At 47.4% G+C, this 16,263-nt stretch overlaps 1 protein-coding gene across 1 annotated transcript in view; it reads right to left on the bottom strand.

Moving 5' to 3' along the window:
* The window catches only part of LOC101948759 (uncharacterized), a 138,119-nt gene extending 122,945 nt beyond the window's left edge, over positions 1-15,174 (bottom strand). Inside the window, exons 1-4 of the mRNA XM_065582488.1 lie at positions 14,868-15,174; positions 11,767-11,858; positions 11,046-11,328; positions 10,081-10,238 (exon numbers count right to left, since the gene is read on the bottom strand). Of these exons, the coding sequence (XP_065438560.1) occupies positions 10,081-10,238; positions 11,046-11,328; positions 11,767-11,858; positions 14,868-14,932 (598 nt within the window). The 5' untranslated portion in view covers positions 14,933-15,174. The remainder of the gene's footprint in view (positions 1-10,080; positions 10,239-11,045; positions 11,329-11,766; positions 11,859-14,867) is intronic.
* Between the last annotated feature and the right edge of the window lie 1,089 nt (positions 15,175-16,263).

Here is a 16,263-nt window from a genome sequence, read left to right as displayed (position 1 = left end):
AGAAAAAAGAAGGTACACGTTGAACCCCAGTGTAGTCTGGTCCTATTCCAGCCGCCGCCCTGGTGACCCCATGGCCACAGCCCATGCAGATCAACACAACACAAAGATGCCTAATGGATTGGGAGAAGGCGTATTGGTGATGGAACGGCCTTAGCTTGCACTTTGGTGGGTAACACCATTTTGCAACCCAATGTCCCCTGAAATCCAGACCTGAAATAGATTCAGAAATCTACCCTGTCCAGCCCCATTAAAGGGGTCATGGCTGGATGTAATTACAAAATTGGGCTCCCCGAACAGATCTCGTCTTCTACCTACATGCATTTTAACAGCTCTGGTCTGTTGCCATCCCCACATGCAAGGCTTGTTCCATCTCTGCATCTTGTCCACAAACTGAGGTGAACTGTACCCAGCTTGTCTAGGGGATTCTGGAACCTCTATCAATTTGATGGATGCTGGTCTCACAAAAGCTAACCAAGTTCCAGTACAAAGAAAGCTCACCCAAGACCTAGTCGATCAATCAATGGTATTATGCAGTCCTCAGGTCCTGTCACCCATAAAACTGCGCCCCTTTGGGTCAAAACCCAAGACCACCAAGAAACTCTCCAATTTAACTTAATTAACTCAACCCACTTCCTCATCATACTTGGCATCCCCTCGCTCTCAGTTCATGATCCAAATATCTCCTGGAAGACATGAGAGGTACAATTCTAATGGAGCTACTGTCAGAAATGATATCTAGCCATGTCAAATGCCAAGGAAACAGGGAACAGCATGGAGAAGACTATCACCTCCTGTGTCCAGCAAATTCAAGGTAGTAATGGCTCACAAGTTCCTGCAAAATATTGATACTTTACCATTGAGTTTGATAAGAGAAATTCTAATATCCTAACTCCACCCCATCAACCTCCTGCTAGGGGCCAAAATTCCTTTTGGACAGATTTATCCCATGTCAGAACCAGAACTCAGGGCCTCCCAGAAATACCTTGATGAGAATCTGGCAAAAAACTTTATCTGTCCATCTTCATCCCCCCCTGGATTCTGTTTGTCTAAAAAAAAAAAAAAGAGGATGGCTCTTTGCATAGACAACTGAGCCCTGAACAAGATCACCATCATGAAAAAATATCCCTTTCCTTTAATCAGAGAAATACTGGAGAGATCCAGCTCTGCTAGAATATTCACCAAGCGTCATCTTTGTGGTACTTACAATCTAGTCTATGTTCAAAAGGGCAATGTGTGGAAGTCAGTGTTTCACACCCAGTATGGCCATTTTGAATACCTCGTCCTGCCATTTGGTCTTTCCAACTCATTCCAGCTCTTTGTCAACGACGTCTTGAGGGGCAGTTTGTACCAGTTTATAGTGATCTACTTAGATGACACCCTCATCTTCATGGAAAACCAAGCTACTCATGACCAACATATCTATTTGGTACTTGAACATCTTCGCGTGAATGGCCTGTATGAGAAATCCAAGAAGAGTGTATCTGAAGAAGTGACGTTCTTACCCACGAAAGCTTATGCTCCCAATACTTCTGTCAGTCTTAAAGGTGCCACAGGACCCTCTGTTGCTTTTTCCAAGAAGAGTGAGTTCCGCTACACCACCATTGACTTTTCAAGACTATATCATATCCCACAGTAGTAAGTATGGATCCCCAAAAGGTGTCTGCAATTCTGGAGTTGGCAGCACCAAAAAATGTCTGACCTCCAGTGCTTCCTGGAATTTGCTAACTTCTACTGGCAGTTCATCAAGGGGTTTTTGAAGGTGGCAACCACAATTACCCAGCTGCTCTGTTTGGCCACAGGAAACCCAGTCTGCCTTTGATCAACTAAAAGAAGCATTTACATCAGTGCCAGTCTTGTTCACCTCAACCCAATGAAACTCTTCATTGTCAAAGCAGATGTCTCTGATGATGGAATCTAAGCCGTGCTATCACAGTGAGTGTTCTCCATCCATGTGCATTCTATTCCCAAAAGTTGATGCCTGGGAACAAAACTACAAAGTCTGTGACATCAAAGCTGCCTTTGAGGAATAGTGTCTCACTTGGTAGATGTGTGGTTTCCGGTTCAGGTACTTACAGTTCACAAGAATTAGGAATACTTGTGAACTGCAAAGCTCTGAATCAGCGCCTGAGCCACCGGTCCCTTTTTCTCTCCCAATTCGATTTCACCCTAACCTATTGCCCTGGTACCTCCAATGGTAAGCCCGACATCCTGTCTTGCAAGGGTGAGTACCTGGACAATAGGAATAGACCCCTGAGTCTGCAGAGTCTTGAATCTAGCCATTTTGTCAACATACTAGTGAACAAGATTCACTGTCCCTTGTGAAGCAACAGAGAGTCCTGTGGCACCTTTAAGACTAACAGATGTATTAGAGCATAAGCTTTCGTGGGTGAATGCCCACTTCGTCGGATGCATGTCACCCACGGAAGCTTATGCTCCAATACATCTGTTAGTTTTAAAGGTGCCACAGGACTCTCTGTTGCTTTTTACAGATCCAGACTAATACGGCTACCTCTCTGATACCTGTCTCTTGTGAAGTCTTTCCTGCTTCACAATCCATTTTCAGTAAAATTGATGTCCACCAGTGCAGATCCAGCTTCTGACTCACACTTCTCAGTCAAGAATGATTGGATCTGTATCCCCGATGGTCAACCGTGTCTGGTCATACTCCAGCTATGTCACAACTCGACCTGGCGGGCCACGTTGGTCATGGGAAAATGATGAAACTCGCCTCTCACAATTTCTGGTGGCCAAAATAACATTTGTCTCTGAAGTCTTACATCAACTTGTGTGACATATGTGCTCAGACAAAATCCTCCCATGCCAAACCCCTGGGCACTTTGGTTCCCCTGCCGACTCCATTCCAACCCTGGTCATCTATCTCTATGGGCTTTATCATCAACCTCCCATTAGCCACGCTAAGAAGGGTGCCTGAATTGGGGAAAGCAGTTTGGCCAATTTAGTCTGCAAGGGTGCTGGCATTGGGGGAATGGAAAATTCTCAAGCAGGACAAAAGAGACAGGTGTGTCAGGGTTCCCTCCCCACTCTGAACTTTAGGGTACAGACATGGGGACCCGCATGAAGACGCCCTAAGCTTATTTCTACCAGCTTAGGTTAAAAACTCCCCTATTCCTTGGATTAAGTAATGCTGCCACCACCAAGTTATTTAAACAAACATTTAGGGAGGGCCATTTGGAGCCTACCATCCCCAAATATCCCCCCAAGCCCCTACACCCCTTTTCCTGGGGAGGCTTGAGAATAATATCCTCACAAATTGGTACAGGTGAACACAGACACAAACCCTTGGATCTTAAAACGATGAAAAATCAATCCGGTTCTTAAAAGAAGAATTTTAATTAAAGAAAAGGTAAAAGAATTACCTCTGTAAAATCGGGATGGTAAGTACTTTACAGAATAACAAAAGACTCAAGAACATAGAGGATCTCCCCTCTAGGCAAAACCTTAAAGTTACAAATCCAGGGATAAACCTCCCTCTAGACAAAACCTCCCTCTAGACAAGGAAAATCACAAGCCAAAATAAAAGTAAGCTAACACATTCCCTTATTATTACTTAATAATTCTAATTGAGTTGGATTGTTTGCCTTTTTGAGCTGTCTCCGGCAAGCACACAGGACAGACAAAGAACAGACAAAACAAAGCCTCCTCCCCCACCCCGATTTGAAAGTATCTTGTCCCCTTATTGGTCCTTTTGGTCAGGTGCCAACTAGGTTACCTGAGCTTCTTAACCCTTTACAGATAAAAGAATTTTGTGCCTCTGGCCAGGAGGGATTTTATAGTGCTGTATACAGGAGGGTTGTTACCCTTCCCTTTATATTTATGACAAGGTGACTAAGCAGGAGGTTATAAAAGGGCAGGTGTTGAGCACTGTGCTCTCTCCTGCTATTTTCACCAGCTCAAGCTGAGAGGAGATGCATGTAGGAGCCTGATGAGGCAGAGGGACCCTATCTTTCTAAACAAAGATCTACGCCCCAAGAATTTGTAAGGGAAGGTAGAGAGAGGCATTGGGGTTAGGAGATTTGTTGTTTCTTATATGATCTGTATCCTCTGTCTATTTCTCATGCTTAAGTAAGGAACACTAATACATTAGACACCTGTGTAAAGTGTCTGCGAGTGATGTGCTTCACCTACCATGTGGCCCCTTGAACAGATAACCCAGAAGGCTCACACCTTTGGGTGGAGCCTATGAGAGGATGTGTTTAAGCTACTGGCGAGGCTGAGGAGTGAGGACTGAACAGGGGCTAGGCAGCTGGTCCAGCTGTCAGGAGGGGTGTGTGACAGGAGCACTCAGAGGCGACACATGGGGAAGGGGGCACATGGAGTCACGTGGCCCCCAGATTTCTGCCAACTGGGACCCCTCCCTGCAGCCTTGGGGAGAAGAAACAGCAAACAGCTGGAAGACAGTCAAAAGTCAGGAATGATGATGGAGCGACCACTGGAAGGAGTGTTGATCTGCAGTAGAGTCATAGCTTTACTTGCAAGAAACAAAGAAAAGGTGGTTCTGCCAGTCATTAATGGGATAACTCACACTGCTGTGGTGAGACTATGTCAGACAATATCAGACCTATTCTACAACTCCCGTGTGAAGCCCGGGCCTCACCGATAGACCATTAAGCTTTGACTTTGGAGATTCACTGTTGTTGGAGGAGTGGAAGGATCATCTGAAGGAGAAGCTCAGAGAGACACAAAGCATTCTCCCTCTCTAGGACTGGGATGCGGGATGTGGAAAGGGAGTGAAGCATAATATCACACCGCAAGATCCATGACCTTTTAGGGATTTTAGGCAAATAACTCTCTCCGAGATGGAGGATTCATGACGTCATCTCTGGGAACTGCTAGCAAATGGCATCATTGCAGTGATCCACACAGAGATCCAGGAACTCAAGAGTAGACTAGAACTCTGGCTGATGGAATAAGAACGATCTGCCTCATTTGAATACAAGTTCGACTCCAATCCCTGTACCCCTTCTGCCAGGCGGCTAACACAGCGATCAGTGGGTGAATACATGTAGTGTCCCTCTTGACAATCAACTAAACTCACTCAAGGCCCCACCCAAAATTCTGAGGAAATGAAACAGCCCTGAAAATACAGAACTTCGCCACTGACAAGCTGCCTGAGACTTTGTGCAAACAAGGAACTCTTTACCATGGGAAGGAGAACAGTCCAACTTGAAATAACACAGTCACAGGATAGATACACAAATAAAGAGTAAAATGCCTGCCCTGCCCTCCAGTAATTTTGGCAGCCATCCATCTAACTCCCTTCCCACGTGCCGGTGAGAAGATCTCCCAGGTGAGAGCCCCTTGGCCACCCCACCTCACTCATCCACCAAGCCCTGCTCATGGTTGGCATCAGGGAGTAGCAGCAATCCAAATGTCAGTTTGCAGCCCTGTCTCCAGTCCCAAGGCAGCTGCTTGTCCGGAGGCACCACCACCTAACCCAGATTAGTGATTCAGCTTTATTAAGACGCTGGCTGGGTAGGGAGGGCCTCACCAGAGTCCACCCCCCTCTCCTGCAGCAGCTGTGCTCTGTGTTCTTTCCTGCCCCAAAGTCCCCGCAACAGCTATTGCAACAAACTCCTCCCTCTTTGTTATCTCTCAGAGCAAAATCTCCAGAGGAATTATGGATAGATTGCCTATACCAATGAAGCTCTGTGACAACACTTTTCAGCAACAGAGGGACTAGAGAGCTCTTCCCTGCAGGAGCTCCTGGCCGTAGGGTTTACATGGAGAGGGGATGTGGCCAGCTGGGTTACGAGTCGCTGCCTTTCACAGTCTAGTAGTGAAATGTCTCTTGTGGTTTCAGGTTTGTTCCCAACGCAGAGTCCAGAAAATACCTTGGAACATCCCAGATGGTGCTAAACCGCTTTTGGCTCCAGCTCTGACCTGAGAATTAGAGGCGGGGGATTAATTTTTTCAGATGATAGTAAATTCACTGAAACATGCATGTTGCGGTGAGCCAGAACTAGTCACAAATTTGACATGAATTCACCAAATAAGGTTTTTCTGGGGAAAAAGAAGTTGGTACTGAGGCACCATTCACAAAATGAATGGAGGAGCTGACAGCCCTGGCACCTGTCTTATAATCTTGAGGCCAGTAGTTAGGGTTAGCATTGTCCTAACAGAGGGGAACTGATCACAGAACTAAAAGTCAGTGGTAACTTAAGTACCAGTGATTATGACTTGATCACATTTAAAATGTGCAAACAGAATAGAGTCCAGACCAGTAATATACATACGTGGTGCTTCTTCACGAGGTCCAATTTCACAAAGCTGAAAACAATTATGAATGGAATCAACTGGGAGGAAAAATTTAATCAGAAAAATCGGAATCATTGGGAATCATTTAAGAACACCTTAGTATATGTCCAAAAAGCCACAATTCCACAGTGGAGGAAGAAGGCCATGCCGGTTAAAAAAACAACCTGGTTTAGAGAGGAAGTGAAGGCAGCTGTAAAAATAAATAAATAATAATAATAATAATAAAAATACAACAAATAGAAGAAAGGGGAAATGATAGTAATGAATATAAATCAGAAGTTAGAAATTGAGGAAATTGCTAATGGAAGCCTAGGGATACAAGGAGAGATCTAAGGCCACCAGTGTTAAAGACAATAAGTCATTTTTAAAATATACTGTATTAGGACATTAAAAATGTTGTAGAGCAATTTTTAAGAGATGGGGGAAAGCCGATTGCTGCAGAGGAGCTCATGGATCGGACAGAGACTTCTCTTAGGGGAGAGTCTATTGATAGAGATTCTCTAGGTTGTAGTCAGGAGGAGAGGATGGAAGAGGATAAAGTAGGGGCCAGATCAGATGAGAAACATTCACATAAAAAAGAATCTGACACATCAGAAAAGGGCAGACAAATAAACAGTGACAAGTTTTAAAGTGCTTGTACACAAATGCTAGGAATCATTCAAAAAGGGATAGAGAATAAGATGGAAAATATCTTATTGCCCTTATATAAATCCATGGTACGCCCACAGAGGCTAGGACTTTTCAGCTTGGAAAAGAGGAGACTAAGGGGGGATATGATAGAGGTATATAAAATCATGAGTGGTGTGGAGAAAGTGAATAAGGAAAAGTTATTTACTTGTTCCCATAATATAAGAACCAGGGGCCACCAAATGAAATTAATGGGCAGCAGGTTTAAAACAAATCAAGGGAAGTTCATCTTCACACAGCGCACAGTCAACTTGTGGAACTCCTTGCCTGAGGAGGTTGTGAAGACTAGGACTATAACAGAGTTTAAAAGAGAACTAGATAAATTCATGGAGGTTAAGTTCATTAATGGTTATTAGCCAGGATGGGTAAGGAATGGTGTCCCTAGCCTCTGTCTGTCAGAGGGTGGAGATGGATGGCAGGAGAGAGATCACTTGATCATTACCTGTTAGGTTCACTCCCTCTGGGACACCTGGCATTTGTCACTGTTGGTAGACAGGATACTGGGCTGGATGGACCTTTGGTCTGAGCCAGTATGGCCGTTCTTATGTTCTTAGGAACAAAAAGAATCTTGACAACCTTTTACTCTGTATAAAGCTTGTACAGGGTAAACTCATAAATTGTCCACCCTCTATAACACTGATAGAGAGATATGCACAGCTGTTTACTCCCCCAGGTATTAGACACTAACTCTGAGTTCAGTAATAAGCAAAAAGTGATTTTATTAAATATAAAAAGTAGGATTTAAGCAGTTCCAAGTAATAACAGACAGAACAAAATAAGTTACCAAGCAAAATAAAAATACAGAAGGAAACTGAATACAGATGAAATCTCACCCTCCGAGATGGTCCAATAAGCTTCTTTCACAGACTAGACTCCTTTCTAGTCTGGGCCCAATCCTTTCCCCTGGTACAGTCCTTGTTCCAGCTCAGGTGATAGCTAGGGGATTTCTCATGACTGCAGCCCAATTTGTTCTGTTCCACCCCTTTTTATAGCTTTGGCCCAAGGCTGGAATCTTTTGTCTCTCTGGGTCCTCACTACTCCTTCTAAATGGAAAAGCACCAGGTTAAAGATGGATTCCAGTACCAGGTGACATGGTCACATGTCACATGTTCTGTGAGACCCCCAAGCCTTCATTCTTCCCAGCCTGACTCACAGGAAGGCTTGTGTCATAACTATAAAGGGGAAGGGTAACAGCCCTCCTGTGTACAATACTATAAAATCCCTCCTGGCCAGAGACTCCAAAATCCTTTTCCCTGTAAAGGGTTAAGAAGCTCAGGTAACCTGGCTGACACCTGACCCAAAGGACCAATAAGGGGACAAGATACTTTCAAATCTTGGTGGGGGGAAGGTTTTTGTTTTTGCTCTTTGTTTTGGTGGTTGTTCGCTCTTGGGATTGAGAGGGACCAGACATCAATCCATCCTCTCCAACTCTTTCTGAACAAGTCTCTCATATTTCAAACTTGTAAGTAAACAGCCAGGCAAGGCGTGTTAGTTTTATCTTTGTTTTCTCAACTTGTAAATGTACCTTTTACTAGGGTGTTTACCTCTGTTTGCTGTAACTTTGAACCTAAGGCTTGAGGGGATTCCTCTGGGCTCTTTAAATTTGATTACCCTGTAAAGTTATTTTCCATCCTGATTTTACAGAGATGATGTTTACCTTTTTCTTTAATTAAAAGCCTTCTTTTTAAGAACCTGATTGATTTTTCCTTGTTTTTAGATCCAAGGGGGTTGGATCTTGTTCCACCAGGAGTTGGTGGGAAAAAGGAGGGGGGGTGGTTAATTTCTCCTTGTTTTAAGATCCAAGGGGTTTGGATCTGTATTCACCGGGGAATTGGTGAAGAGTCTCTCAAGGCTACCCAGGGAAGGGAAGTAGCACATTGGGAATGGTGGCAGCGGACCAGATCTAAGCTGGTAGTTAAGCTTAGAAGTTTCATACAGGCCCCCACATCTGTACCCTAAAGTTCAGAGTGGGGAAGGAGCCTTGACAGCTTGCAAGTAAACGGAGCCGTCTACAGTCAATTGTCCTAGTTGAGGGGAGCCATCAAGATTCCAAGCCACCATTAACGGCCCCCACTTTGCATAATTACAATAGGACTCAGAGTTATATTTCATATTTCTAGTTTCAGATACAAGAATGATACATTCATTCAAATAGGATGATCACACTCAGTAGATTATAAGCTCTGCAATGATACCTTACAAGAGACCTTTTGCATGAAGCATATTCCAATTACATTATATTCACAATTATTAGCATATTTTCATAAAATCATATGGAGTGCAACATCACAACATACATCAAACTGTTACTACGGGAACTTGGCCGTACTCCTCCACACATTAATAGTCACCCCGTGGCCCAGGCTCGGGGCTGGGCACCGCTCTGTAGCCGCTGCCTGGCTCACGTTCACTGTGCACAATATAGGGGTGAAATTCAGCCCTGGCATAAGCGGCTGCAATCCCAGTGCCACCAGTGGAGTTGTGCCCAATTGCACCCGCCTGGAATCTGGCCCCAGATCAGCTGTCAGCTCTGCTCTTCCACCCTCCTGGGGCTCCTCAGGGTCAGAGGCGTCCCAGAAGGGCCCAAGCAGCTGCAGAGTTCATGGATGGACAGGCCAAAGCCAGCCCCGCTCTGCTGATGGCCCAGGGCTAGCAGTGACAGCAGGACAGCTGGAGTTCGGGGGAGGGTTGTGAAGGAGCGTTGGGTTGAAGGGGGAAGGGAGAACAGGTGCCTCAGCCCCAGGTTGGGAGAAGGGGCAGGGGAGCCAGAGAGCGGGTTGTACTCAGAGGGGGGAGCAGGCTGGGGAATGGGCAGTGGGCGTTCGGAGGAGGGAAGGGCTGGAAGCAGCAGCAGAAGAACTGGATTAATCCAAAGCCCTTCTGGGGTTTGGAACCGAGGCCCCTCTGGCTCGTGTGGGATCAGAACCATGTTGCCTGTAGGGGCAGGGAAGGGGAGGGGGACATGAGTGATGGAGACAAACGACAGGAGAGACGCAGGAAGGGACCAGTGGAGTTTATTAGGGGACAGCAGGTAATTTCTGCACCAAACCCCACTCCCCAGCGCAAGGAGAGGTTCTTCCCATCCCCTCACCGTAGACTGTGTCACTCCCGCTTCCTAGCACTCATCCCCCGGCTGGGTCCCGTAGACCTCGACCTCACACAGGGTGAGATACTCCGCCCTGCCTGGGATGGTGATGGTGACGTAGCGGCCCTCCAGCCCGTTGCAGCAGATGGTGCTGAGGGATCCTGGTGTGGTGTCGGTGATGGTCCCGCAGCTGCAAAGAGCAGAAGACAAGAGCGAGAGTCTGAGATTAGGGAGCACAGGCGAGTTGGCCGCAGGACTGACGACCCTTTAACTCTGAGCCTGCAGAGGCCAAAGCACGGAGTGAATGACAGACTGTAAGAGACGGGGTGTGTCCCTGTTCCCATCACAACCCAACTCCGACTAGAAATAAGGTTCACATTTCATCAGTCAGGGTCATTAACCGAGGGAGCAGATAACCAAGGGACACGGTGGATTCTCCTTCCCTTGGAGTCTTTAAATGAAGACTCGATACACTGCAGCTCACAGGGAAATTGTGGGCTGAGTGCAGAATCAGTGTGTGAGGTGTTCTGGCCCATGCAATACAGGAGGTCAGACTAGATGATCGAAAAGGTCCTTTCGGGCCTGAGAAATCTATGGATGTTGGAAAAATCAGTTCCTGTTGCCTTTGAAGAGAGGCTTCTATGATTTAGTTGGGGTTGGTCCTGATTTGAGCAGGGGGTGGGACTAAATGACCTCCTGAGGTCCCTTCCAACCCTGATATTCTATGATTCTAAGGAGCAGTTGTGAGGGCAGAAAGAGAACACAGAGGGACTTGGAAAGAGATTGACTCTACCCTGGATTGCCCTGCAGGGGTCGCTGTGCTCAGTGACATGGGGTTCCCTTCCATCCAGGAGCTGAGAGCACGGCCAGCACCGCACTCCCAGACTCAGGCAGCTCCGAGGGGAAAAGACCTCACCCTGGCCCCGGCTGGCAACGATACCACTGTGTCTGAGCTAGAAGGAGTCGTCTCACTCCAGAGAATGGGGAAGCAACTCACATGGGGTTGTGCTTGCCCTGGTCGATCAGCGAGTCTCCCACGCGGACCTGGGCCCCTGCGATTCTCTCCCCACAGCAGTCCTCCCTGTTCTTCACGATCACCGCGGAGACAGACTGACGACTGCCCAAATCCACGGTCCACCACGGCGCTGTATTGTACTTGGTGATGCTGCAGGAGTCTTGTGCCCACTTCCCATCACGTTTTCCATCCACGGCCTTTCCAGCCACATTAGTTCCGTATATGGAAGACTGAGTGGCCGGGCGTCCCAGCGCCAAGTTCTGAGCTGGAATCAGAGGGCGAGAAGAGGGGAGGTGGGACGTGCCCATCGCTGAGGGACTCTAGACACCCTTTGTCCCACACGGAGCCGGAGCCCCTTCCCAGCAGTGACACAAACCAGCCACTGCATGAGAGCCAGATTCATAGTGGGAACCATGGCCCCAGGGGACAGGAGTGACAGCAGGTCGGTGCTGGGGTCTCACCCAGGCAGAGCCCCTTTCAGTCTCCCCACATCCCATATCCAGCTGCTGCTGGTCCCTGAGGCAGGGATGGGGCAAGATGTTCAGATGGAGCCTCCCCCATCTGTCCCTGCCAGCTGGAGCCCCTGCCCAGGTCAGTGGTGGGAAGGGAAGAGTGTCCCAGGGTTTCTGCTGTCTCACTAGGCAGAGGTTGGGGCAGAAGGGAATGGGGTATAAAATAAAAGAACATTGTGCCAGCTCCTTACCCCCTGGTGGTGGGGTGCAGCCCTGAGACACCCCAGTCCCTGCAAGGATCCCGATCATCATCAACAGACGCCAGAGAAACTCCATCCTTGCACTGTCAGCATAGGAGATCACATGAATGTTTTATTCAGAATAAACTACAGCCATAGCAAGTTTCAGATGAGCACCTCACACACGCTGGATGGTCCTCATTTTACAGGGAGGGAAACTGAGGCACAGGGAGCCAGCAACTTGTAGCAAGTAATGAGTTGGCCTGTGACTAGAACCATGGTTCATTGGTCTATTCCCCTCCTCTGCCCACTAGACCATCCTACTGTGTTTTGACAATGTCTTCTGATTAGTTTCCACTGGTCTTTTGGGGACAAAATGTGGCCTTATCCAGTGAACCTGTCTCAAGGTGGCTAGATCCTTTAATATAGATACTTACCCATCTGCCAATCAGGCTTTGTATGCCAATCTAATTATGGGATCGTCAGTGACAGCTCAGCCAAAGATCATTCGAAAGTTAGAGTTGAGAAATTTTATCAAATTATTTCTAGTTTCTCTGGAAAGTCACCTGTTAGTAGAATCACAGATGCCCTAATTAAGGTTGAGAGCACAAATCGGTCATTTAGGTAAAGTACATTACAGAGCTGTGTTAGGGGCTTATTCCTTCACCCTCCCACTTCCCTGGTCCTTCTTGCGTGAACAGAGAGCAACAAGACCCGAACTCCGAAGCTGCAAACAATTCGATGTTTATTGGGCTGAACGTCCAGCAGCTCAAATCCACGTTCCTTTTTCCTGATTTTTGAATCCCCACTTACTTCCTGTTTGCCCCTAATTTATATAGTAACATTCTCAGCTATACCTTAACCAATCATTCTACTCAAATTTACCTAACCAATCCTGACAGTGTAACATGATTAGCTAACCAATTATATCCCACCGCCTTCATTAGTTTTCACCCAGCAAAATTAATTATACAGCAGCCAGAAACAATCACCGAACCAGACAGAGACCATGCAAATAAACAGTAGCAAAGTGGGAACTCTAATGACAAAACAATACAGAAGTGAGGATTTCACAGCCACATCTGTAAAGACATAAGGGTTTCCCAACTATGTCTATTGATAAGTGAGTTCTTACCAAACAGAAAACTATCAAACTAAATTTCCTTTTACATGTTCTAGGCTCTTCCCTTTCTCTGGAGGTGATAGATCGGATCCTCTTCCTAACAGCCCCAGATTGCCTGAGTTCAACATGACGGGTTTGAAATGTGTGAGGACGTGACCGAGGCTTTCCAGTCTATGGCCGCGCCCACTGCTTAGCCAAAGGTCTCAGCTTAAGAACAGGGCCTCAGACTGTCACAGGGAGACAGTGATTTTGATTCTTGCTTTTATACCTCTGTAACTAGCTACATGATAAACATACACCTACATTCTGAAAGTCTAGGTCTTTACAGACAGGCCTAAATATCCATATCCTAACAAGCTGTTGTAATGATCCAAAAAACATGCCTTAAGAACCCAGGAAATTCACAGCCAGGATTAAATATTAAAAGATACAAATATATTAAAGTGTAAAAAAGCACAGTTAAGGCACTCAAACAACCTTAACTCTACCCTGTAGTTGTCCGGGGGGGGGGGGGGGGGGGAGAGAATCTAATGTGTCTGACAAATCAGTTTAATGCCCACACACACACTAAAATGCCTTAATCATAAGGGTAGGGGGGTTGCATGGTGCCTCGACAGGGCAGAATTAAGATTTAGGCTGACAAAGAACATTTCTGCGATGAAGAATAACAGGAAAAAGGTATAATTAATCATATAATAGACCAGAGGTTCTCAAACTGCGGTCCGTGAGCTCCATTCAGGTGGTTCGCGGATAGTTCCCTCTAAGGTGCGTGCCTGGGCGGCCGCACATGACAGAATGAAGGGCCACCCACCTAACTGGTGGAGCCGTGCTGGCGTGGCTCCACTAATTAGGTGCCTGGAGGTGGTGGCCTTCGGGGGAATAGAGGTGGGTGGATGGGTGGGAGGGGGTGGGGGAAATTTGGGATGTGCAGGACTGCGGTGGCCAGAGAAAGAGGTGACTTTCCCCAGCTCCAGGGCTGCGGCTGCGGGGGAGAACCCCCCTCCTTCCCAGCCCCAGCTCGGGAGCTGCCGCAGCAGGGGAGAGAGGGCACATCCATCGCATTAGAAAGGTAAGACTACTGATACTCAAATAGGAGTTGTGTGCTTTTATTTGTAGAACAAAAAACGTTCATTATTATTAAGGGTTTTTTTTCAATATAGCGTTTTTATCCAAAGCACTTTACAATAGTTAGCTAATGGTACAAACAACATTTGGAAAGATCATTAAGTGGTCCGCCGAGACCATCACCAATTTTCAACTGGTCCGTGAAAAAAAAAGTTTGAGAACCACTGTACTAGGCTATTCAAATGTAACCCAGGCACAAGATTGCAGTGAGTTTTAACTGTATGGAAGTTATGACAGGGCAGAGTTAAGGTTGTTTGGGTGCCCTAATGTGACCTTAACATATCTGGATTTCTTTTTGGTTCAACTGAAACTGTGAATTTCCTGAGTTTATGATGATTGCTTACCGGATAATAGCATCGTCCCTGTAATGTGTTTTACCCTGCATTACTGATACGCTCTCTCAACTGCAACTCTAAGGTAGTTTCCGACTGGAATTTCCTGGTTTTTTATTTTTTAAATAAAAAGTGTCGTACATGAAGTGACGAAGAGGGAATTGTCTGTAATATTTCTAGGAATGAGATGCGGGGCAGTGACTGACTCGACTAGGGACTGTTACCCAGTGGGCACAAAAGGGTTAAAAAGCTGCTCTTGGGGCAGAGCAGGAGAGGTGAGGTGCTGGGTCACTAGCTGGCCGGGGTGGTGTGAATGGGTCATTGGGGGACTGGCTGAAACCCACCCAGATCAATGGAGGATCTGGAAAGACAATGGAGACCCCCAAGGACTGAACAGTTGGCCCCTATCCACAGGGCCCTCCAGCAGGTGGAACTTGCGAACTCAGCCTGAGTCTGCAGGAAGAGTACAATGCACCAGGAGGTGGCAGGCGGCTAGGATCAGACCTGGTCTTGGGAGAATCAGGAGCCCTCACCTGGGACTGAGACACAAAGGAACTGAGACAGAGAGAGGATCCCAGGATGGTTCCTTTAGCAGCATGGCTCAAGGGAGCCCTGACTTGGCCAGCAAGGACTATGTGTTCGCCTTTGCTTCTCTCTGCTAACATAAGGACTTCCCCATGCTATCCTCCAGTTGACTAGTAAAGCCTGCTCTGTGCTGAAATGCTGCCTGGTGTCACTGCAAGTACTTGCTGAGTTGCACTGATCCCTGGAGCGGGCAAAAGTCTCTGACCCGGAGTCTATCTCAGCTGGACTCACTACTACCGTTAAAGAAGAGTGGGACTCCTTGGGGTCTGGCACACCAGGGACATTTAGAAGCTGGGGCAAAGCACAGATCCTGTGGGTCCCTGACAGCTGGTGGCAGGGGTGGGACACTGAATGCACCAGGAGTATTGTGCAGCGAGTGACTTGCAGCAGTACAAACAAGGCTAGTCAAAGGAAACAAGCAAGAAAATTGCAGGTACCTGCCTCCCTGCGGAGAGCATCACAGAGCTGTGCAGGGAGAGAAGAGAAGTGTTGGGAAATTCAACCAGGTGCAGCTGATTGCCCGGCTGGAGAAGGCAAGTTCCCCACAGAGTCCGGGGATGACAGAGGCAGCAGCCGTAGCAGCCGCATGGCTCCCTCACAGCCCAATTTCCCACCCCAGAGTTGGGGCAGTGAGAGTCGGAGCTGGAAGCTGGAGGAACAGAGACTAGAAGGCCCAAAAGGGAGAGAGCCGATGGAGAGAAACAGTGAATGCATGAGGAGGACCAGCGACGGCACCAGGTGGAACAGCAGAAAAACCAGGACACGCAGGGAGAGCATGAACTGGATACGGAGAAGAGGAGAACAAGAGGTCCCATCGAGGAGTAAGTGCGGAGAGACCATGGGAAGCCAATTCCACAGGGAGCCTATATACTAAATTGTTGCCCCAGTTTAAGTGGGGGTGATATAAATACCTCCCTGCCTTGTGGGAGGCTTGTGATTTGAACCACATTGACCCTGTGGACCGGCTCTGCTGTCTCACCCCCTTACTGGATCCCAAAGCGACAGAGACGTACAGCCAGATGGGTGGAGTTGGGGGAGGGGGTACAGACAGTTCAAAAAGGCTCTACTGCTTAAGTCTGAATTGACAAGTCAGGCTTCGAGGGAAAGGTTTTGGGGTGTGCAGAAGACCCGACGTGATGCGTATGGAAGCCACCACCCTGCTGGGAGAACATCTCCACAAATGGGGTAAAGGTGTCAGGGCCGACCTTAGGGAAAATGGCACCCTGGGCGAACTTGCATTTTGCTGCCCCTGACCCCCGTGGGCATGATGCCCCCCCATTGCCCCTGTCTCCCCAGGGGCTCCCCAGGCTCCCCACCCTCTATTCCCCCCTAACCCCTGCACTT

Source organism: Chrysemys picta, chromosome 2 (assembly GCF_011386835.1).
Source record: "Chrysemys picta bellii isolate R12L10 chromosome 2, ASM1138683v2, whole genome shotgun sequence".
NCBI lineage: Eukaryota > Metazoa > Chordata > Testudines > Emydidae > Chrysemys > Chrysemys picta.
This window is presented reverse-complemented; position numbering and strand designations above follow the sequence as displayed.